This window comes from Felis catus, chromosome A3 (assembly GCF_018350175.1).
Source record: "Felis catus isolate Fca126 chromosome A3, F.catus_Fca126_mat1.0, whole genome shotgun sequence".
Classification (NCBI taxonomy): Eukaryota; Metazoa; Chordata; class Mammalia; order Carnivora; family Felidae; genus Felis; species Felis catus.
Genome location: NC_058370.1, coordinates 73427200 through 73450337, shown reverse-complemented (window position 1 = coordinate 73450337; position 23138 = coordinate 73427200). Strand labels below are relative to the sequence as shown.

General features: G+C 39.9%; 1 protein-coding gene across 12 annotated transcripts in view; it reads right to left on the bottom strand.

The window, feature by feature from the left end:
- Positions 1 to 23138, bottom strand: part of EML6 (EMAP like 6) — a 313172-nt gene that overhangs the window by 153527 nt on the left and 136507 nt on the right. For all 12 annotated transcript variants that reach the window (XM_045054220.1, XM_019827205.3, XM_019827201.3 and 9 more), the window contains 3 exons: positions 8405 to 8564; positions 4632 to 4730; positions 1734 to 1802 (listed from right to left, as the gene is read on the bottom strand). In XM_045054220.1, coding sequence (XP_044910155.1) covers positions 1734 to 1802; positions 4632 to 4730; positions 8405 to 8564 — 328 coding nt within the window. The remainder of the gene's footprint in view (positions 1 to 1733; positions 1803 to 4631; positions 4731 to 8404; positions 8565 to 23138) is intronic.

Sequence of the window (23138 nt, the reverse complement as noted above, 5' to 3'; positions counted from 1 at the left end):
TAAACATTTACTTAGATATTCATATAATTATTTTATAGTTTTTTAAACACTTAACTCTTTAATTCATAAAGAATTTATTTTAATGTATGGTATGAAGTAATGATATATAACTTTTTTCTCCCAAATAGATAACAAACTGTCCTAGGGCCCATTGGTCAAGATACTATTATATTCTAAATTCTTACACATATTAACCTCTATTTCTCAGTTTTTTTTGGGGGGGTATTGTTATTTATCCTTATCCCAATCTGATACATTTTAATTATTTTAGTTTCGTAATATGCTTTAGTAAATACAGTATTTTCCTATTCATTATCCGTTTTTTATTCAAGTTCTTGGTTATTCTCATTCTTTTATCCATCTAGACTAACTCAGAATAATTTAAAAGGAAATGTCAGGTAACAATAACAAAACTTCTTGAGATTTTAACTGAAATTGCACTGAATATAATTGAAGTGATGTGTTTAATTTTTAGACTTCACATCCAGAACCAAGGTTGTCTCTCCATTTGTTCAAGCCTTTTGTATTCCTCTGTGAAGTTTTGTAATATTCTTTAAGCAAGTCTTGCATATCTCTTGTTATATTTATTTCTGGACATCTGATCATCTGTCCCTTTCTAACAATTAAGTAAGAACAATGGGAAGGATCATAAAAAACGAGACTGAAAAAAGAACAAAAGAACAGGGAAACAGGAGGAGTTGGTTGGGGAAATAATACAGATACCTATTCCGTTCATACAAAAATGCAGCAATTTGGTACTAGCAGAGATCCACACATGCTGTAGTCAAGCAAGTAATCCTCACACTCTTTCAATTATGAACTTTAATCTCTATTGTGTACAAGTCTTTAGACAGAAGATTCTGGGTCACATCCCAGGGTCCAGAGGAAATTTCTGCTGTTGGAGCAAAGAAAGTTAATGGTGTTAACTGTGCTACCCAATTAACAAAGTAGAAAGAAGCAAATAGCTAAAGGTAGGTCCTGGGCTACCTGTGGTATTTGAGGCTGTGTAGTCTAGGGGAAGACAGAGGCATTTAAAAATCAACGGCTGGGGCGCCTTGTGGCGCAGTCGGTTAAGCGTCCCACTTCAGCCAGGTCACGATCTCACGGTCCGTGAGTTCGAACCCCGTGTCAGGCTCTGGGCTGATGGCTCGGAGCCTGGAGCCTGTTTCTGATTCTGTGTCTCCCTCTCTCTCTGCCCCTCCCCCATTCATGCTCTGTCTCTCTCTGTCCCAAAAATAAATTAAAAAACGTTGAAAAAAAAATTTAAAAATCAATGGCTCAGGTAGGCTCGTACTGTGTATCCCTCTATTTTTATGTCCAACCCAACGCTGTTCCTTCTAAAATAACTTCTCAACATGACAGAAAATGTTTTGATATGCAGTATGTGTAAACATTCATCAAAATGTAAAAACTTATTTTACAATATTAAAATCAGAACTGTTTTAAAGCATGCAATCCTTGAAATACTAGGAGTATTTGGTTTAGCATTTGATTAACACAAAGTTTTCTTTTCAGCTGCCTGCTGGGCACTTCACCCGATGGTCCTTACACTGTAGTTCTGAAAGAGAGCCCCCTCAGCTGATGTTAGCTTGCTTCAAGATCAATGCAGTAAAAGCCTCCAAATTTTAGAAAAATAGAGCCATTCCTCAACATCAAATTATATATATATATAAACACCTTAAATTCTCCACATAAAAGTTACCAAAAAAATTTTTTTTAAATAACTACTTTACCTTTATATGTTTTACTCCACAGCTAACCACTCTGTTTGGCTGATATGGATCCCAGGAAATATCAAAAATCTGTTTAAAAGAATTAAAAATTACTCTGTTGGTAATATATGTGTTTTTGCCTTCTTTCAGATATCAGTTCAAATGCCAAGACTCTATCCAAAATTTAGAATACACTGTTAGTTGGATGGACTGAAAAATGGGCGATTTGGCTCTGGGGTTGGTTCAGGAATTGCTAACACATATTTTGTTGCCTCCTATCTACTTACCTTAGACCTGAATAAAGAAATAATAATTAACCACAATCCATGAGACAAACTGGTGTCATATTTTTAACTTGGTTCATCCAGGGTAAACAAATTGGAATGCTTTAGAATAATTTTTTGATCCAATTTTTCTATACCTGTACACAATGCTAGTAACATACTTTGACATAGCTTTACAATAAAAATCAAAAGAAGTATGAAGTGTTTTATTGTGAGTAGGAAAATGTTTAACAGTCAAATGCAATTCAACGTGGCCAACACTTTCTTGTAATCATGGGCAGGGGCATTTATTTGGCACCTAAATTAGCCCACCAAAAATAGTCCTTTAGCCTCTCATTTTAATCTGACCCAAAATACTATTCTATTTTGCATTCCCCAAGGAACTGAAAACATATCCATTAACACTACTGAATGTTCTTTAAGGAAAGCTACTAGACGGTTTGCAGGCAGTTCTTTTTCCATTTTTGGAACAAGGAACAGAAGACTGTCAACCTTGAGGGTCAGACCACCTGTGGCAAAGTACATATTTCACCAGCCAAACTGAAAGATTCGTATCTAGTGGGTCTGAAATTTGGTCCATGCAGCTGCATTTTTAAACAGACCCCAAGAGATTCTGATGCAGTCAGTCCAAGGACCGCATTCTGTGAAGCTCTAATAGAAAAAAAGAGTAATTGTTAGGGCCAATGTCTAAGCCAGATAAAGAGCTCATGACACTAATTTCTCATCACATAGGAAGGAGCAATATGGATCAATCATCAGAGAGAAAAGGAGGACTACAGAAACAGCACTGAAGAAAGAGCACTTGGTCCAAGTACCAAGTTTCAATAAGGCCCAGTGCCCATTTTAGCTATGCAACCTCAGGCTAGTCTCATCATCTCTAAAATACATGACACCACCTCAGTTCTGTTGTGAGGGCAATGAGTGTTATGAGCACTCAATTACAAAAATGAGTGCTAGGGATTAAGTATTTTCTCCACTAAAATAATCTTGAAGATAATCATTTGCCCATAAGGAGACATTAATAATTCATACTGGCACCAGTAATAAAGAACAAAACTGTGTTCTCCCAGTTTTGGGAGACACTGTGTTTCTCCCAGACAAATCATGGAGTCTGGAAGAACAGTGTTCAAAAAGAATAGTATTTCATTAAAACATTCTAGGATCTGAAAATTATACATTTGCACTAGAGTAGCATTGTACTTTTCATAATCTACTTCTAAGTGGAAGGTATAAAGTACATGAACAAAACAGTAAGAAATAAATTCACATTGATCTAGTCTAACTCAACTTACTTTATATGACACGATGGGATTATCACTTAAGCAGAAACAGTAATATACAAAATGTGAGCATTACAAGTATTTTCAAACTGTTCATTAAGTACTAAGTTAATACTGATTAATTACCAGTAAGTTAATAATCTGGGAGCAGAGCCCAAGCATCACTGCACTATAAAATCTCCCTAAGGAATTCTTACATGTTGCCAGGGGTAGGAACCATTGGGAACAAAAGGGTGCTAGAGCTCCTCCAACACTAAAGTTCCAAGGCTGGTCATTTCTGGACTTTCTGAGAACTTAATCCTTGAGTACAATTTGCTCAAATGTGCCGTAACAACTATCGGGTCACCTTAAAATTATGATTCTCCCTCAATGAATATACTGTTCATTTGAAAAAAATTTTTCAGAGTTCACACTAAGGAAGAGATGATGAATTTCATATTTAATTCAGGCCTCATTCTCACTTACACTGAGAAGAAATACAAAACTATTAATCAATGTAAGATAATCATGCCAATTCACTTTGTTTGAAATTATAAAAAATAAAGTGGTCACATTATTTTAATTATGCAAGAGAATGGAGAAATAGATTTCTGACCTGCTTCATAACCTACCTTGCCTGCTATGACTGTATGAAATTATTTCTGAGCACACTAACTTCAATATGATAAGCAAGGCACAATCTTAAGATTCTCAAATATAACAAAAATCCCTAAGTTGTCATTATACTCATTTGAAGTTAAAATGTATACACCTGTAAACATATTTTGTGAGTATTATTTTCTAACAACTAATTCCATTTCTAAAGGAATACATCAAAACTTTACGATTTAAAATTCAATTCTAGGGGCGCCTGGGTGGCGCAGTCGGTTAAGCGTCCGACTTCAGCCAGGTCACGATCTCACGGTCCGTGAGTTCGAGCCCTGCGTCCGGCTCTGGGCTGATGGCTCAGAGCCTGGAGCCTGTTTCCGATTCTGTGTCTCCCTCTCTCTCTGCCCCTTCCCCGTTCATGCTCTGTCTCTGTCCCAAAAATAAATAAACGTTGAAAAAAAAAATTAAAATTCAATTCTATTTTGACTTTATGATGAAGAAGCTAGATGCGGATATCAAAAATTTGCTTTGCCTATGAAAGGTAGTAACAATTTAAAGAAAGCATCCAATCACCAGAAGAGATCATGCCAACACAGCTATTAGTCAGGAATTGATTTTTTTTTAAAGTCAGTTTTTAGGTTGAATATGTAGAAGAAATCTTTACATGGAGAATTTACTTTTAAAAATAGTACAAATCTGGGAAGCTACTTCACAATTCGCTCATAGTTATGAAAACCGTGTGGCTTGATCCAACAAGCTTTTCTTACCCGGTCAGAGTGGCCGGTGGCTGAGGCCAGAAGTTTTCCCTTCCTCCAGTCCCAAATGCAGACTGTGTTTTTTGCATCCAGTCCCACAGAGGCCAAACGCTAAGAATAAGAACAATAATTTAATAGATAGGCACATTCCTGACTATCCATGTCTTCTTTCAACAAATGGTCACTGATTACCTACTCTGGGCCAGGCATTGAATGTATGCAAAAAACAAAAAAACAAAAAAACAAATGATTTCTCAAAATCTATTTGAAGTCCACTGCTAAAGGCATCACAGATGACTTCCATTAGCATATACTACAATTTCAAAAACCCAAAAGCTGTGACTCATTTGTCACAAAGCCTCTGATTTAACCAGGTGAAATCAGAGGAACACAACTTGAAGACAAGGTTCAGATTTTTTAATTTTTAAATTTAAAATATTAATGTGAGATTAAAGATAATCTAGGATTCCATAATCTAAAAGCCTTGCCCAACTGCTAAAATCAAAGGGATTGACGAACACATAGGGAAGAAAAACCCATAAATGAACGTTACATTCATTCTTAATCTTCATAGTTTCACAAACATTTCAGGTGACTAAAGAGAGTATATACTGTTGGTAAAAGAAATCTGGTACTTCATTTTCCAGTCTACATTCTTTGGGTTCATTTCAGAACTCATTCTCAAGGAAAAAGAAAATTCAACATATTTAAGTATACACAACATCAAAAGTATCAAAATATGTATTAGAAACACCAACATCAGAGGACCTAGTAGGATGCCACACCTAAGGAAACAGCCCTGTGTCATGGATAGAGGTCCGGAATGGGTGTAAGGAGATTTGGCTTCTGTTTTGACTTGTGAGGAACCAGATCTTGAAAAATTAATTAACCTCATTAAATTAGGTTTTCTCATTTGTAAAATAAATGCAACATATCTGTTATGTCTACCTTGTAGGATTATTGTATAGGTCAATGCAATCAGTGAAATGATGTAAGTCAAAGTGTTTTGAAAATACAGTGTCACTCAAGTTTAAGAGTATCTGAACTTATGTGTTTCACTATGTTTGAGTGTGTGTGTTTATGTGTGTACATATACGTGGGATGACATATGGCCACATATAGCTACATGTATATATGTGTTGTTATGCAGGGATTACTCAGGTTTCTTCAGTAAAGATGGCTTCTATTAGTAATGTTTAGTATAAAAAATATATAGTTGGAAGTTTTAAAAATATGCCCTCGGGGCGCCTGGGTGGCGCAGTCGGTTAAGCGTCCGACTTCAGCCAGGTCACGATCTCGCGGTCCGTGAGTTCGAGCCCCGCGTCGGGCTCTGGGCTGATGGCTCAGAGCCTGGAGCCTGTTTCTGATTCTGTGTCTCCCTCTCTCTCTGCCCCTCCCCCGTTCATGCTCTGTCTCTCTCTGTCCCAAAAATAAATAAACGTTGAAAAAAAAAATTAAAAAAAAAATATGCCCTCAAGAAAGAGGGTCTTTGCGGTGTTTTTTCCCATTTTAATTGTGCATTCAAGCAATGAAAACTGTAATATGTGGTTGCATTTTTATCCATATAAAAAAACTTAAAGTGGTGAATTTCATGTGGCTTATTCTTTTGCCTTTATTTTTTTAATAAACACAGGCACTAAAGTAAAATCCACATTTCCTGATGGAAAAAAAAAAAGCCAAAAGTTATCTATTTTGTTCATTTGTAGACAGTGACAGGCCCCATAGCTACCTAAAAAGCATTTCTATTGCCTTTTGTTGTTGGAGAGGTGATGGGCCATTTGTCATTTTCTAAATATCACTTGATTCCAGTGAACTCTGTCCAAGGAATAAGGCAGATGTGAAGCAGTAGGCATCAACAAGCCAAGAAATTCATCACAGCAAGCAAATAGGTTATTCTTCTCAACTGACAGTTAAGTGCCATGCAGTCCACCCCCAACGTCACCCTTCCAAATGGAACCTACAAATGAACAAGATTCCAACACAAATCACATGGACAAAGAATTAAACATTAAAGCTGGATTTCCTTCTGCTGCATGGCATTTTCTTGTGATGCTTCTGAACACATTTTTGACAATGTTTGCTAGAAAAACACAATCAGACAATGTGCATATAAGTACACATCTAAGCATACATTTACACTTAGACTTGTGTATGCATTCTGGTATTCATTGATTTAGTCAGGAAGTCCGGAACTACAAATCTGGACAAATGTGACTACCCAGGTATTTCTCCTTATACATGGAATCACAGTGGAATGGATGCATTATCCTAACTAAAGTAGATGTGATTAGAGTAGTAAAATAAAAAACTATACATTCCAGGGGTCTACATATGTAGTGAAGCTAGTTCAAGAAAGAAAAATGCAATAGTGATCATTACCCTCTCAAAACAGCAGGAAACACTAAGTAAGCTGTTTAAAAAGTGACTCAAACCAGCTCAAGTCCCGTGATCCACTCAACTTGCCCCAAACTCTCAGGCCTGTCAAGCCTCTATGAAGAATTTCATAGATCTTTACACAGCAAGGACCTACAAAATGAACGCTGAAATTTGCCAGAACATGGACTGAAATATTAACTGGCAGAAATACAGAGGAAGGGTGGCCCAGGATCATGGAGAAGGCTGGGGAAAAGGCACAGCCCTAGTTAGGAGGTGGAGGCAGTGGAAGCCAGGAAAGGTGCCTTTCTGTGTGCACTGCCCTTTCTGTAACATATTTTTAAAATGGACATGTAAGTGACATCTGTAACGTTAACAAACCTTTTCTGCCAAGGGTTGCTGGAAGTCAAAGGCAAGAAAGAAAGCTTGTTAGGGGTCCTGGGAAGGCTTCAGGAAATATGTCCCTTAAAGACCTTTGAAACGTCTTAGAAGAATGAATCATTTTAAGGGGCAAAGAAGGTGAGTAGGGCACCAGAGACGGAGAAACACAGCATGAGGGAGGGGCTGGAGGAGCCAAAGTGCAAGGTCTGGTAGACGAATCTCACCGCCTTGTCCAATCTGACTTCAAGGAGATAGTGAAGCCAAAGGCTAGAAGAGTCAGTTAGCCCACAACACCCAGACACAAATTATAGACTTATTCACGGAGTTCTCCAAGCTTGGGTTGTTTTTAAAATAATGCTCTCACACTTTTTCTAGTTGGTGAAATACATTAGCAAGAAACTGTGTGGAGACCAGTCAGAGGATACTTCAAATGTCAGGCAGGACATGGATTTGTAACTTACAGGATGGTGGCAGAGAATGGGAGGGGAGAATGCATGTAAGGGTCACTGTAGAGATACTCACAAACACTCATGAATCAGTGGCAGCTTGAACTGTGGGGAGTGGGTAGGGAGAAGGAGGAGTTAGAAGAGGAACTTAAAAAGTCAAAGAGAATTTTCTCAGTGAATTATTAGGTGGTGGTGAATTATTAAGAGAGGACATTCTCAAAGCAAAGGGAACCAAGGAGATGCTCAGGGCTTGAAGTATATGAAAAACGTTTAGGCCAACACTAATTCCAAATAGGAAGCTAACATTGGACCTGGGTCACGATGGACCCAATCCGCATGAGTTCATGACTTCCTTCTGGAAGCTTTTCAACCAACGCTAAGACTGGGGGAACCAAAACTGGGGCCTACCCAGAGCTGGGTATCAGTGCCACAGCTTGGAAAAGGATCTGACATGATTCTAGGAGGCAGACAAGGGGAGGTGGCAAGGGTTAGTAGACTTTCTGAGCCTATAAGCTTCATGCACTGTAACTCCAGGTGACTCGTGAGAAGTCATTACAGAAAACAGAAACGGAAAAAGATACATACCTGTCCGTCTGAGTCGAAAGCCAAGCAGGCGACTCCATGTGTATGGACATCCTTAAGAATAGACACAGTCTGGACATTATAGGAATCCCATATACATATATATGGCTCCTTTCCAACTTGGCCAGTTGCAACAAGAGTTTTATCTGGGTGTAAGGCAAGGCTGAAAAATAAAAAAGCCTCTTTTCATTTCCTCCTGAACAAAGTTAGGAAAAATATTGATTTTCTTTTATCCACATTTATTTCTCAATCATCTAGCAAGATAATCTCAAGAGAAAAAGTCTGAACTGTCCTCAAAGTAGTAAGTTACCTGACTGGTCTGATGGAAATGTTGAATGGAAAAGAGAGGCTTAGCACAGTTTAACAATAATTTCATCTGATTTTACCCATTTGGTTACCTTGAAAATCAGACACTATTAGAATTCCAGGATTAGAAAACCTACACGGTTCTAGAATTGTTTTATGTCAAGATATTTACTTAATGACTTTCAAAGTATTACTCAGCTTTTTCAAGTTAGCTTTTGACTTTAATTTGAGGGGGAAAAAAACGTTGTTGCTAGGAGACTATGTGCTGCTCAGAATTAATTAAACCTGCCTGCACAAGTGCTGGATCCCAACTTCATTAGGATTTCAAACCACGAAGGGGTCCCAGAGTCAAGTGCTGTTTCTGTGTCTGTTACCACAGATTATGCATTTTCAATGACAATTCCTATTTTACACAAATCACTGTAACACCAAGAGAACCACAAATTACTATGCTTGTGGTCTTTGTAACATTTTTCCTCTGTAGTCCAGTCAAAATAAAACTTTGTCAAATGCCAACGAGAATTTCAGGGAGTCTGTACTAGTCCAGAGGGGGAAATGTCATTATTGTTATTCCTAGATGAGCAAGGACTCTTCATGTTATATAATCATTGTGTAAAGAAGTTGTGCCTTGGGGCGCCTGGGTGGCGCAGTCGGTTAAGCGTCCGACTTCAGCCAGGTCACGATCTCGCGGCCCGTGAGTTCGAGCCCCGCGTCAGGCTCTGGGCTGATGGCTCGGAGCCTGGAGCCTGTTTCCGATTCTGTGTCTCCCTCTCTCTCTGCCCCTCCCCCGTTCATGCTCTGTCTCTCTCTGTCCCAAAAATAAATAAACGTTAAAAAAAAAAAAAAAAAGAAGTTGTGCCTTTCTAAAAACAGGTGTTGGGAATTGAAAAAAAACAAAAGGGCACATACCTATATGAAAAACTAGCAGATGACTGTTTACACAATAGAAGCGGGATTTTTTTTTTCCGATTTCAACATCTATTTACACAATTAACAGAGTTTTGTTTCGTTTTTACTTTTCAACTTCAGCATGATTTTAATACAAGTAAATGCTCTATAATCAGATACCTGAATTTGCACTCAAAGCCCCTATGACCTCTGGTTCTTTGGGCCTGTTGATCTCTTTTGCCTCAGGTTCCTCATCTAGAAAATGGAGTTACTACATAAAAGTAGACAATATACAGAACACAGAGCATTCAGCACTGCACCCGGCTCAGAGTAAGCACTCAAAGCAAGTATCATTATCATTGTTTTGTGTAACTGACATCTAGATACAATTAACATATGCACAGCTAGGTGGATACAGTGCCTCTTTCAAACACAAATTACTTCCTGCTTCTTTCAGGGCCCACGTGTGTTCTCCACAAATTCTGCAGCAACCAAGCCCCTAAACAATCCCCCACGGCACTCTTTCCACCAAGCTCCCTTCCTGGGCCTCCACCAAACCTAGTGTCTTTTGCACCGGACCGGGAGTACTATCCCCTTTCAGCATTGAGGGTCCTCCCAGACTCCTGCACCCTGGTGCTGGAGTGCAGCTGGTCTTCCCAGGAGCTCCCAGCACCTGTCACTGCACACGTCCTTGTTCCTGGAACTGCTCCCTAGACTGGAGGTGCCTTCTATCTGCACTCTCCTCCCAGGCTGGGTGCTATATGGGGTTTTTGTCTTCTTAGACAAATAGAGTGCAGGTGGAGCCTACAGTGGGTGCTCTGTAGCTGTGGGGAAGGAAGGTGCAATTATGGGGCTAGATGCAGGGGCAGGGAGAGGATGGCTGGGAGGCACTGAGCATCAGGGGCCCAGAGGACCAGAAATCAGGCCCCAAGTGCTGCTGCCACAACTACTCTTGCCAGAAGTCTGATCTAAGGGGAGCTCAAGAGTTCTGCAGGAGGCGGTGGAGGAGTACAGGGAGGAGTCATACCTGGGCGCCCCAGGTGCCAGAGGCCCCTCATGAAGGATTAATCTATAAGAAGTTTGGCTCACATCACCTGTCAAGCCAAACCCCAATCCTCCACAATGCCTCCTGCCCCTTCCCCTCCACTCAGAGTTGCAGCGTAGGGCACTTGTCCCAGAGGCCAGTCCTGGTGTTGGGGACCTGGTTTTGGCCCAAAGGTGGGGAGGTACTGCTGGAGGCCAGAGCTAGGGAGTGAAATGCACATACCCCAGCCACAAGTCTACCACCTTCCAGGAGGAAGAAGGGCTCAGACAACAATCTTCTTCTGCAGGGGTCCCTGGGGCCCAATCCAACAAGTGCAAAGGTCCAAGCCCGCAGCAACAAGAATGCACCATCATCGTACATCCTCAAGGCCAGTGGTTTCTCCTGGCAGCAGCAAGGTGTCTAGAATTGTCCCAGGAGATCAGTGCTTCCTGTTCCTTGAGCCTCTCCCTGAACAACATTCTCAGGGCTTTGCTCTCCCTCTCTCTGAGGTAGCGTTCTGCAAGCGTTCTGCCAGTGTTCTGCGATGGGTCAGCTGGCTTCTCCACCCCAGCCCCCTCCGTCAGCAAATGTTCTCCTGTGAATGGGCTCTGGATGCCCATAAGCCTGTGCGGGGTGGGGGCGGTGCACGTTTCCCATAACGGCAAACAAGGAGCAGGTGTGCTCTGTGGCTTACCACGTGGGGGGAGTGAGTGCAGATCCAGATGCACCAGCAGGGACGGGATGCGCTGGTAGGTGCTGAGCGCCAGAGCAGCTCAGAGTGCAGATATCAAGTGCCCCGGTACTGCCCTCCACCACTCTCCCCAGAGGAAGCCCCTCCTCACCAGATCTAGGGAATTCTAAAAGCTGGTAAGAAGAGTCTTGGGATAAGAAACACCTGGGTGCCCCAGATCTGAGTGGCCATCTAACAAGTGCTTGCCTGCAAATGTATCCTCAGGAATCTTTATAAGGAGAACCAGAGAAAAATAACATACATAAAAGGTGCAGAGGGCATCCAGGTGAAAAGATGGTACTCACAGTTAGTCTTGCAGAGAATAGCAGAAAATGAGATGGGTCAGGTAAGCCAAGGCAGCCTTGTAAGCCTTTTTAAGCAGGCCAGGAAGTTAGGGCACCACTGACAATTATTAGAAGATGTGACATGAACAGGTACATATTTTAGTAAGGTAACTCTAACAGCAGTGAGGCAGTGGGAAGGACAGATGGGTGGGAAATGTTAGGAGAGGAGGCCATGAAGCCAGGAAGGGAACAGGTGACAGATAGTGAGGTAAGAAGGGGTAGATGGGGCAGAAAAAAGGATCAGTTAAGAGATACTTAAGGGAAAGAGATAAAGAGGTTGAAAATGCCAAAAGCGAAGGAAAAGGCTGAGCATGTCAGAGCTGACTGAAATTTTTTGCTTGGGCAACTTTTAAAGTCACAGAACTTGTAGCACTAGAGTTTAAAGCCTAGGAGGCCTGATTCTGGGAAAAGATGGCCTTAACCCAATTTTTAGTGGGAAACCAAGGAGACCCCCCTCAAGTTAGCACCACACCTAGAGTCCTAAGTGCTATAAAAAAGAGGATCTGATTGGACAGTATGATCCACGAGGGCAGGGGCTCTTTCCATCACTCTACACATAGTTCCTGAGGCAGAGTTCACACGGCAGAGTATTCACTAACAAAGTGCTTGCCAGAAGGGAGCAAATGATGCCACCAATCATGGCTGCCATACTGCCTCTCCACACTGACAGTAAGTTCTTTTTTTATATATATATATATGAAATTTATTATCAAATTGGTTTCCATACAACACCCAGTGCTCATCCCAAAAGATGCCCTCTTCAATACCTATCACCTACCCTCCCCTCCCTCCCACCTCCCATCAACCCTCAGTTTGTTCTCAGTTTTTAAGAGTCTCTTACGCTTTGGCTCTCTCCCACTCTAACCTCTTTTTTTTTTCCTTCCCCTCCCCCATGGGTTTCTGTTAAGTTTCTCAGGATCCACATAAGAGTGAAAACATATGGTATCTGTCTTTCTCTGTATGGCTTATTTCACTTAGCATCACACTCTCCAGTTCCATCCACGTTGCTACAAAGGGCCATATTTCATTCTTTCTCATTGCCACATAGTACTCCATTGTGTATATAAACCACAATTTCTTTATCCATTCATTAGTTGATGGACATTTAGGCTCTTTCCATAATTTGGCTATTGTTGAGAGTGCTGCTATAAACATTGGGGTACAAGTGCCCCTATGCATCAGTACTCCTGTATCCCTTGAGTAAATCCCTAGCAGTGTTACTGCTGGGTCATAGGGTAGGTCTATTTTTAATTTTTTGAGGAACCTCCACACTGTTTTCCAGAGTGGCTGTACCAGTTTGCATTCCCACCAACAGTGCAAGAGGGTTCCCGTTTCTCCACATCCTCTCCAGCATCTATAGTCTCCTGATTTGTTGATTTTGGCCACTCTGACTGGTGTGAGGTGATATCTGAGTGTGGTTTTGATTTGTATTTCCCTGATGAGGAGTGACGTTGAGCATCTTTTCATGTTCCTGTTGGCCATCTGGATGTCTTCTTTAGAGAAGTGTCTATTCATGTTTTCTGCCCATTTCTTCACTGGGTTATTTGTTTTTCGGGTGTGGAGTTTGGTGAGCTCTTTATAGATTTTGGATACTAGCCCTTTGTCCGATATGTCATTTGCAAATATCTTTTCCCATTCTGTTGGTTGCCTTTTAGTTTTATTGATTGTTTCCTTCGCTGTGCAGAAGCTTTTTATCTTCATGAGGTCCCAATAGTTCATTTTTGCTTTTAATTCCCTTGCCTTTGGGGATGTGTCAAGTAAGAAATTGCTGTGGCTGAGGTCAGAGAGGTCTTTTCCTGCTTTCTCCTCTAGGGTTTTGATGGTGTCCTGTCTCACATTCAGGTCCTTTATCCATTTTGAGTTTATTTTTGTGAATGGTATAAGAAAGTGGTCTAGTTTCATTCTTCTGCATGTTGCTGTCCAGTTCTCCCAGCACCATTTGTTAAAGAGACAACATTGACAGTAAGTTCTATACAGGAACTAGAAAATGAAGAGGAATGAGTGTTTTCCCCCTAGATGGTCAGAGATGCTATCAAGAAACAAACAAAACTCTTGCTGTGATCACAGCTTCTGTTTCTTCTGTTTTTTTTTTTTTTAAGTTTTTTAAAAGTTATTTATTTTGAGAGAGAGAGAAAGTGAGGTAGGGGCAGAGAGAGAGGGTGGAGAGAACGAATTCCAAGCAGGCTCTGCACAGTCAGCACAGGACCCGATGTGGGGCTTGAACTCACAAACCATGAGATCATGACCTGAGCCGAAATCAAGAGTCGGACACTTAACCGACTGAGCCACCCAGGCACCCCTGTGTCTTCTGTTTTAAAATGCTTGAGATATTTGGTAAACTCCTGGGGTCCTGAAGCACTCAGAATTTAAAAAAAAAAAAAATCACTCTTCCAGGCAGTTGTCCTTACTATAATGTCAGGATTCCTGACCTTTCTTACTTCCTTGAATTGGGGCGGGGGGGGGGGGGGGTAGTGAAAGAGACAGCTTTCAACAAATATTTTTTTTCTAAAAATTTTTAAAAGTTTGTTTTTGAGACAGAGAGAGAAAAAGAGACAGAGCACGAGGAGGGGAGGGGCAGAGAGAGAGGGAGACAGAATCTGAAGCAGGCTCCAGGCTCTGAGCTGTCAGCACAGAGCCCGATGCGGGGCTCGAACTCATGAACTGTGAGATCATGGCCTGAGCTGAAGTCCAGCGCTTATCTGACTGAGCCACCCAGGAGCCCTCAACAAATCTTTAAAGAGGCCTTCAAAATAACTTCCCAGTCTCACTCAGTTAGTAGTGTGACCCAAAAACATTCCATTATGGATTTCAAGTATTTTTACTCGGGTTATTAATTGTTCTTTTCCCTCATACCAAAGCCCATAAATTTATCACATTCATTAAAAAGTTCACATTGGAAATTTTCATTTTTGGATTTTTTGCCAGAAGTTTCTTTATGATGTTCTTGATATCCTCTCATCCTAGCACATGATATTCACCGATCTAGCTTCCTGCTTTGCTGTTTGCATACATTATCAGTTATCAATTTCTCCTTTTGTAAGCTGAGAGTCTCTGACCTGACCTCTCTGGCTTACATGCCACTTGATTGCTTAAAATGACTCCCAATGTTCCTGTTTATCCATGTCCATATCAAGAATAGAGAGAACAGGGAACACATACTTTGTTCACTTTGCCGTTTGTTACCTCGCGATCAGCTCCCCAGAAACATCACTCCTTCCACCCGATAAGAGAACAACAATATCCATGTATCTTTTAGAGCACAGCCAAGTGGCACTTTATTTTTATTTTAAATTTGTCATATCATTTCAACAGCACTTTTAAACAACCTTTTCCGGGGGGAAAACCAACAAACTTTAATCCCTGCATTTGCAAGAGCATAGTGTTAAAGGTATCTGTAATAGGGCAGTTGCAGAAGCAGGGACAGCATGAGCAGGTTGGAAGTTACCATCAAAGTATCTAGTCCTTTCTCACATCTTTGCATTCAGGAACTCAAGAACTTCATGAAAAGTCATTTTGAGCAGGATCTGCTTTTGTTTAAATCCCAAAACATGTTTGGAATGTTAGTTTAGAGGCATTCAAGTGACAGATGTGTATATATGTAGCATTTTCCTCACATCAAGACCAAACCCACCCCCTGCTGCATACTTCAGAACCTGCTCCTTCCACAGAAGTGCCCTGAGCCTAAAAAGCTACCCTACAGTAATGCCCTTAGATGAGCCAACGGATTAAAAGAGGTTAGGTCCCCTTATCCGATTAAGGGGATGTCATGGAAAGAATCATGCCTCTTGAGTTCCTTCTGATAAGATTTCATCTATGAAATGGTCAACTATTATGTACTTCCAGAGAGAAAATGACAGAAGTGGAAAGTACCGTCATTACACAAAATACCTGTTTGACGTTGAACTTCCCAACATCTTCTTTGCCATATCACAGTGTTGTAAGTCTTGGTGACAGAAAGTATTGATGCTGTTTACCTGTATTTTAAGTCTATCTGCCATTAGAGAGACCATAAATTCCCATCTCTTCTGTTTTTTTAAGAAAACTTGCAAATTTTACAAATTGTTTTTTTTTTTCAAATCGTTTTAATAGCAATGCCACAATATTAAAACTTTAAAAATTGACTCTTTCACTAAAGGTCTCATTCCACACCTATATAAAAAGGGTTGGTGTCATTCTGTTTTTTCTTTGGTGCTCAGTTTATTACATTGATTATATTATGCACACAGCAACAAAAAAAGGGATCAAGCTTTTAAAGAACTGCTTTTCTCTGTGTATATAAAAATCTGGTTCCCTTAGGAAATCCCATCTTCTGTTACCATAGCAATAGAAAGCACTGCAGAGAAGGACTTTCATCACCCTATCTGGGAGAAGGAATTGATTTGTTTCTCCAGCATGCCAGGAGGGCAAAACCATGTCTTTCTGATGTCAAATGAAATCAGGAAGATTTCCAAATATGTTGTCTGAGGACAAGATGAGAATTAATAGGGTTGTGGAAAGAGGGAGGCTTGCTTATATAGGTTAAAGAGAAAACACTAATCAACACTAATCATTCCTGAAGGCAAAAAATTATATTTGAGTACTTGTTCCAAGTCCAGCATTTGAAAAATGTTCATTGTTCTGACTTCACTTTTTAAAGCCTCATTTCATTTTTGCCCAGGCTGCTTCAGTGATTCTCTAAGTAATAAATTTACGTTATTATCTCTTTTTTAAAGTACCCTCACCAGGAAAGCATGAAAGCTTTCTCTTTGCCTACCCTACAGATATCACTGAGAGAAGTTTGCCAGTGTTGAGGCATACGTGCGTCCTGGTGACTGGGCTGAACTGTCTGAGAACAGCGGCGAGGTGGCTGCTTTCTGGGCTGGAGAGAGAATGGCCAGGCTTAGTGGATGGGTACTGGAGGAAGAAAAGGCAAAGGAAGGCTTTATTTGAACACAGTCGTCTGGAGGTAGTGTGGCCACAAACGGAGGTGGCTGTGCTCTAGTCCTTGTACCCCAGGATACCCTTAGCACTGGAGTACCATCACTGGGACTGTGAGGGAGGGCTCTGCCTTCCAGGTGGGCCTGAGCAGGATGAATGGAAGTGATGGCAACATGTACAGACTATCAATGGTCCATTGCCATGTTCCTGACCTGTGTGAGCCTCAGGGTACCTGTATAATCCACGATTGAGCATGACGGTCCCTCACATTGGACTTCTCAACGACCTTGATGAGTGGTACATCTAATAGGAATTAATGCAATTTAGAAAAATGAAGAAATGCAATGTATCTTGCATGCTTAGTACCACCATACCTGTATTGGTATGGAAGCATATTCTAGCAATACTTTAATAGCGCATCAAAGAGTGGTTAAGAGCATAGTGGTTTTGCTGCCTGGGATCAAAGCATGCAGTGGCATGCTGAAGCTGGCTCAGACTGACCAGCCAGAGCTGTTAAATGTTAGCAATTCTGAGAATCAGTTGTTAAACACGACCACTGTTAGATAGTAAATTATATGAACTTACAAGTATACAATTATATTAAAAACAAAAATATATATACTAAAATTAATTATTTCCTAATTATTTTACTACATTTGACTTTATCTTGAGGTTATTTACCACTATCCTCTCTCTATGGTAGAAATACTATAGAGCGACATACTGCTACGGGAGCATTTACATCATGGAAATCAACAAACACTACAAATTAAGGATTGACTTGTTGTTTTGTTGGTTGTCTACACTTAAGACATAGAAAGATAAAATGTTAATAATGCAGAATAAACTTAAAAGGGTGTCATGTCTGTAGCTGTTACATTCTGAATAACACAAAAAATGAGAAATATTTTTCCAGTATTCAAAAAATATCATCCAGTTCAGCAAAGGAGTCGCTCATATCACTGGCAAATGCTTCAAGTTCTGATATATGTCTTTGTGGTTTCACTTTTGTCTTAGTAACATAGTCGAAAATACCAACATTTATGTCAGAACTTTTGTCAATGATGTGAGAGACTTCTTTTCTGAACCAGATAGTAATCAAGCATTCATTCCTTGTCTGACTTTGTCAGATCATAGTTGAACTGCAAAGTTGGGCCACAGATACATGAGTTCAACAAAAATCAATGAAAGCATTCTAAGGGAATCGATTGGCTGTATGGGATTTACAACAGATGGTTATATATATTTTTTTACTTATAAACTGTGTGCCACCCATCATTTTTACCAGTAAAATTTATCACAAACCTTGGAGGGCATATGCGTACATTTTTTCTAAGAGCTGGTTGTTAAACAGTCATCAATACATCACTGAAGCATATCTCCTCTACTCACTGGCACATAAAGTTCCTCACAAATCATCTTCAGCAAATTACCCAACTTCTCTGTGCCCCAGTTTCTCTTCCATAAAATAAGAATAATGACAGTACCTACCTGAAAGAAGGTAGGAATAACTGTGAGGATTTAATAAATCCTAAGGCAGTGATTAAAACAGTAGTGCTTAAAACCTAGTGAGCACCAAATAGATATTATTATTAATTAACTGCTATGTGATAGAATCTGCTCAAAACAAACACATATGAAGCCTGTCCTTCACCCCTGAGGATTGACATTCTAAGCCAAGGAAACTAGTCCCCAGAGAAGTTATTGTGAACTAACCTGCAAAATTTTAAAATAAGACTACCCTCTGAGAATTAAACAGTTAAGAACCACATAAAATGGACAAGATTGGTTATCTAAAGAAGTTATCCTAAGGAGAAAATATATCAGACAAGACCAGACTTTGAAAATCTAATCTGCTCATGATCAACAGTGAGATAATTTAGATTCCACTACTGAAATCAATAAATCTGAGTAAAAATGCTAATAGAAGGGGAAGTTCTGTGTAAATCCTCTATAGGAAAGAGTCAGAATTAAGCCAGTATAGTATTGGCGTAAGGATAGACATATAGATTGATGGAACAGAATTGTGTCTAGAAATAGACCCACACTTTTATGGTCAATTGATTTCCAACAAAGGTGTTAGGATAACTCAAAGGGGGAAGGATGGTTTTTTTAACAAATAGTGCTGGAACAATTAGACATCCATATGGAAGAAAAAGAACCTTAACATTTATATCTCATTATTCACAAAAATTATCTCAAAAGACCAGAGACCTCAGTATAAGAGCTAAAAGTCTACAACTGATAGAAAAAAAACCACATAGCTAAACCTTTGGAATCTTTGAAAGACAACGTTTCTTAGAGAAGACGAAAAACATGAGCCATAAGAGAGAAAAATTGATAAATTGGATTTTAAAATTAAAACTTGCGCTCTTTGAAAGACACCAGTAGGAAAAGGAAAAGGAAGAGGCAAGCCAAGGACTGGAAAAGAAAATTTACAAAGGACTTTTACCCATAATACAAGAGGAATGCTTATAATTCAATAGTATGAAGAAAACCAAAATTAAAATATGGCCAAAACACTTGAACATTGTCAAAGACATCTAAAATTAGTAAGACTGACATTACTAGGTGATGCGAAAGATGTAGAGTAATTGGAATGCACATACTTTGCTGATGGGAATATAAAATAATAAATCATTTTGGAAAGTATTTGGCAGTTTCTTATAAAGTTAAATATATACTTACTATATATGATCTAGCAATTCCATTTCCATATATTTACCCAAGAGAAATAGTGCATCTGAAGACCTATACAAATGTACAAAATGGCCATCAACAGGTGAATAGATAAAGAAATTATTATACATTCATACAGTGGAATAGTTCCCAGGAACAAAGAAGAATGAACTACTGACATACATGTCAACACGGATGACTCAAAAACATTACAGTGACTGAAAGAACCCTAGAGTATTCAGTGGAATATTCACATCAGTATCTTCACCATACAAAGGTGGCAGCCAAGAGATACTGTCCAAAGTTGATGACCCCAAAAATAAAGGTATAAAAATATAACTTAAAGTTACAAAGGTAAATGTTAAGGGTATTAAAAGTAAAATAACCCTTTGTGTAAGAGAAGGAAAGGAATATAAGAATGGTATATGTAAACTACATCCTCAAGTATTTTAGAAGGAAGTCAATCATGGATTATATCTAAAATAGATTGGGGCGCCTGGGTGGCTCAGTCGGTTAAGCGTCCGACTTCAGCTCAGGTCACGATCTCGCGGTCCATGAGTTCGAGCCCCGCGTCAGGCTCTGGGCTGATGGCTCAGAGCCTGGAGCCTGCTTCCAATTCTGTGTCTCCCTCTCTCTCTGCCCCTCCCCCGTTCATGCTCTGTCTCTCTCTGTCTCAAAAATAAATAAAAAACGTTAAACAAAAAATTAAAAAAAAAATAGATTAAGCACAAAATAGCAGTTAATTCCACTGTTTTGAGATGTGGAGGTAACCATCAGAAAAAAAAACCAGTCCTAAGAATTAAAAGTGTTCCTTTGGAAAGTAGATTGCGGATGGGAAAGGGTAAGGCAGAGGCATTTTTTTTCATTTACATTTTTTTTACATTTACATTTTTTTCATTATGTAATGAAAATTACCTTCTGTACTCTTTGATTTGTGTATCTATATTGCTTTGATACAAATATAAAATTAAAAAAAAAACAAAAAAGCACTTACAGAGAAATAAAAATGGATTCACTTATGCAAAAAAGAATGTATCTGGTGGTTTAGAAGTCTTCCACAGGCAGGAAGTAGGAAGGGATATCTGATGACTCTGTCAGATTTATCAACCCCCAGATGTTCTCATCAAGTACAATTGTTACTGATAAAATGAATTTGATCAGCATGGCTTGTCTTACAATTCATTCTTGAAAAAGGAGAAATACCGCCTTAAGACTCCAACGCAACAATTTGGTAATGAGAAGTTTCACTAATGAAAGGGGTCTATGTGAAACCCAGCTTTCTGGAGCTATTCATCTTGTTTTTTCCTCTTCAAGCAAGGAGCATGACTCAAGCATTGAGGGCTATATTTGGCAGAAGTCCTGTTAACTTAGGATAATTAAATATGCCAGTCATGTGTTTCAGTAAGGTCTGATTAAATACTTTAGAGAAGTCATTAGTGAATCCATCTGGTCTAGTGGCTTTGCCAGATGGCAAAATGTTACTACCTCTATCTGTTCTGCTCTTGGAATATTCTACTTCTATTGTAAAATAGCATGCAGTTCTTTTCAGGGTAAGTCTTAATTTGCTAGTTTATATTCTCAAGGGATCTGAAAGGTGGAAGGCAAGCTTCACAACTGTGTTAACACCATGCCAACTGAGCCACAAGATCCTAAGGCTGTATTAAACGGCCTGTTGTTGCATTGTTGAATTCTAAATGATTTCGTCATTTCCGTTTCCTTAAAATGCTCTTTGCCAAGCGTTTCAGATGGTGCTTCATTCGTGACTGGAGAGTCAAAACCGCAGGGAGAGGTAACCAGATGTATTTCGCATCCATGATATTATAATACTACAAGATAAGGAGAACCCTGGAAGTACTTCCTCCATGTAGATGGTTATCTAAATGGAAAAGTGGCCAATTTTGATTTTTTTAAATTACAGAGTCACACAGCCCTGTGAGAGTGCCATAAAATGACTAATTTAACTTTGTTTTGATTCTTTGACCATGCAGAGTTAACCTCTGACTTACTAATTTCCCAACCAGCTGGGTCAAAATGCAAGGTATTCTCCAACACATTGACAACGGCAATTTATTTCATTTTTTAAAGTATATTTATTTATTTTGAGAGATATTTATGGGGGGGAGGGGCAGAGAGAGAGGAGGAGAGAGAATCCCAAGTAGACTCCACACTGTCAGCACAGAGCTCAAAGCAGGGCTTGATCTCACAAACTGCAAGAGCATGACCTGAGCCAAAATCAAGAGTCGAATGCTCCACTGTGAGAGCCACCCAGACACCCTAACAATGGCAAATTTAATAAGATCACTTCATCAGTTGGTGTCTAAAGTAAATAATTAAACCCAAATCATAAGTGGGGACTTGGAATTGCTGGAGGAGAGTAAGGGGTGGCTTGATGAAGACATGAGGCAAAGATAAAGCTAGAAAAGAGCCCCAAATTTTATTGCCACTCTCAACCTCCAACCTCTAAAGTCTATTCTAAGGCTAAGTATTAGGTTGAGCTGAAGCCCCACTCTCTCCTAATAAAGGCCATATTTGCATATCTAATTGACTGAGTTGACTGTAATCAGAATTTACATTCATGGAAACGTTGCTACCAAGACCAACCCCTCAGCATCTGGGAACTATGGCAACTTTTGCACTTAGAGCTTTATTTTTATTTTATGCTTTGTTGACAGCACTTTCCTTTGTTTTTACTTTATCCCTCTTCCTTTCCTGACTTCCCTCCTTTTCAAGTTTTTCTCTATCTTTACTCTGGGGTGTTAGGTTTTTTTCCAGCATTTCTAGGTGTTTGGAGAGGAGCAGGAAGGGTGAGAAGGTATGTGTCTGTCACCTCAGTCCCATATGTTGCCAGAACGGCAAGTCCATGCTTGACTCCTGACCACCACCCTCAATACTGAACAGCTGGGATTCTATCATTGTAGAGCTAACACTGAACTTGGCGTAATGACTAATTAAAATCTTTTTAAGATCTGCATGTGTATCTGTTTCTACTGAGTAGAGATGGTTGCAGAGCAATGCCCCCTACCACTACCATTATCTCTCATCACTGCCGACACCTTCAATGTAATGTGGGCAACAGCTGGAAAGATCCAAATGGGGTTCAGGGGGTGCCGGGGTGGCTCAGTCGGTTAAGCATCTGACTTTGGCTCAGGTCATGATCTCATGGTCCATTGGTTCGAGCCCCACATTGGGCTCTGTGCTAACAGCTCAGAGCCTGGAACCTGCTTCAGATTCCTTCCTCCATCTCTCTATGCCCACACCCCCCTTCCCCACCTGCTAGAGCTCTGTCTCTTTCTCTCTCTCTCAAAAATAAATAAAACATTTTAAAAAATTCAAAATGGGGTTTGGGATTATCTATCTTTGAACCACCTGTGCTCTATGGTAAAGCAAGAATCTGTGATCCCAGAGGCCCAGTTAGAAGGGGCCAGAATCAGCAAACTGGCTTTTTCATGTGGGTATGAATTAGGATAGAGAAGGGATGATCTCCATAAAAAAACTGCTGAGCAAATGTCTAGCACCTCTGCCTCTAGCAGACCAGGTGCCAAAGAGCACTATTGACCTTCAGTCCAGGGAAATGACTGGTTATAGCTTGGACTCTGCAGTGCTAAAAGAGAAGAAAGGAGGAGTACTCTTCTGATGACTGGACTCTCAAAAAAAAGAAGAGTCTTTCAAGCTGCTCCTTCCTTTGCTGGTTTTTTTTTTTTTTTTTTTTTTTTTTGACTGCTTGATCTATCAACCACAGAAGGAGTGCCAGTATTTCCCACTGGTTGTGAATGGATCAATTTCTCCAAGTAGGTCTGTTGAGTTTTGGTTTACATTTTTTAGGCTATTTTATTAGGTACATACAAGCTT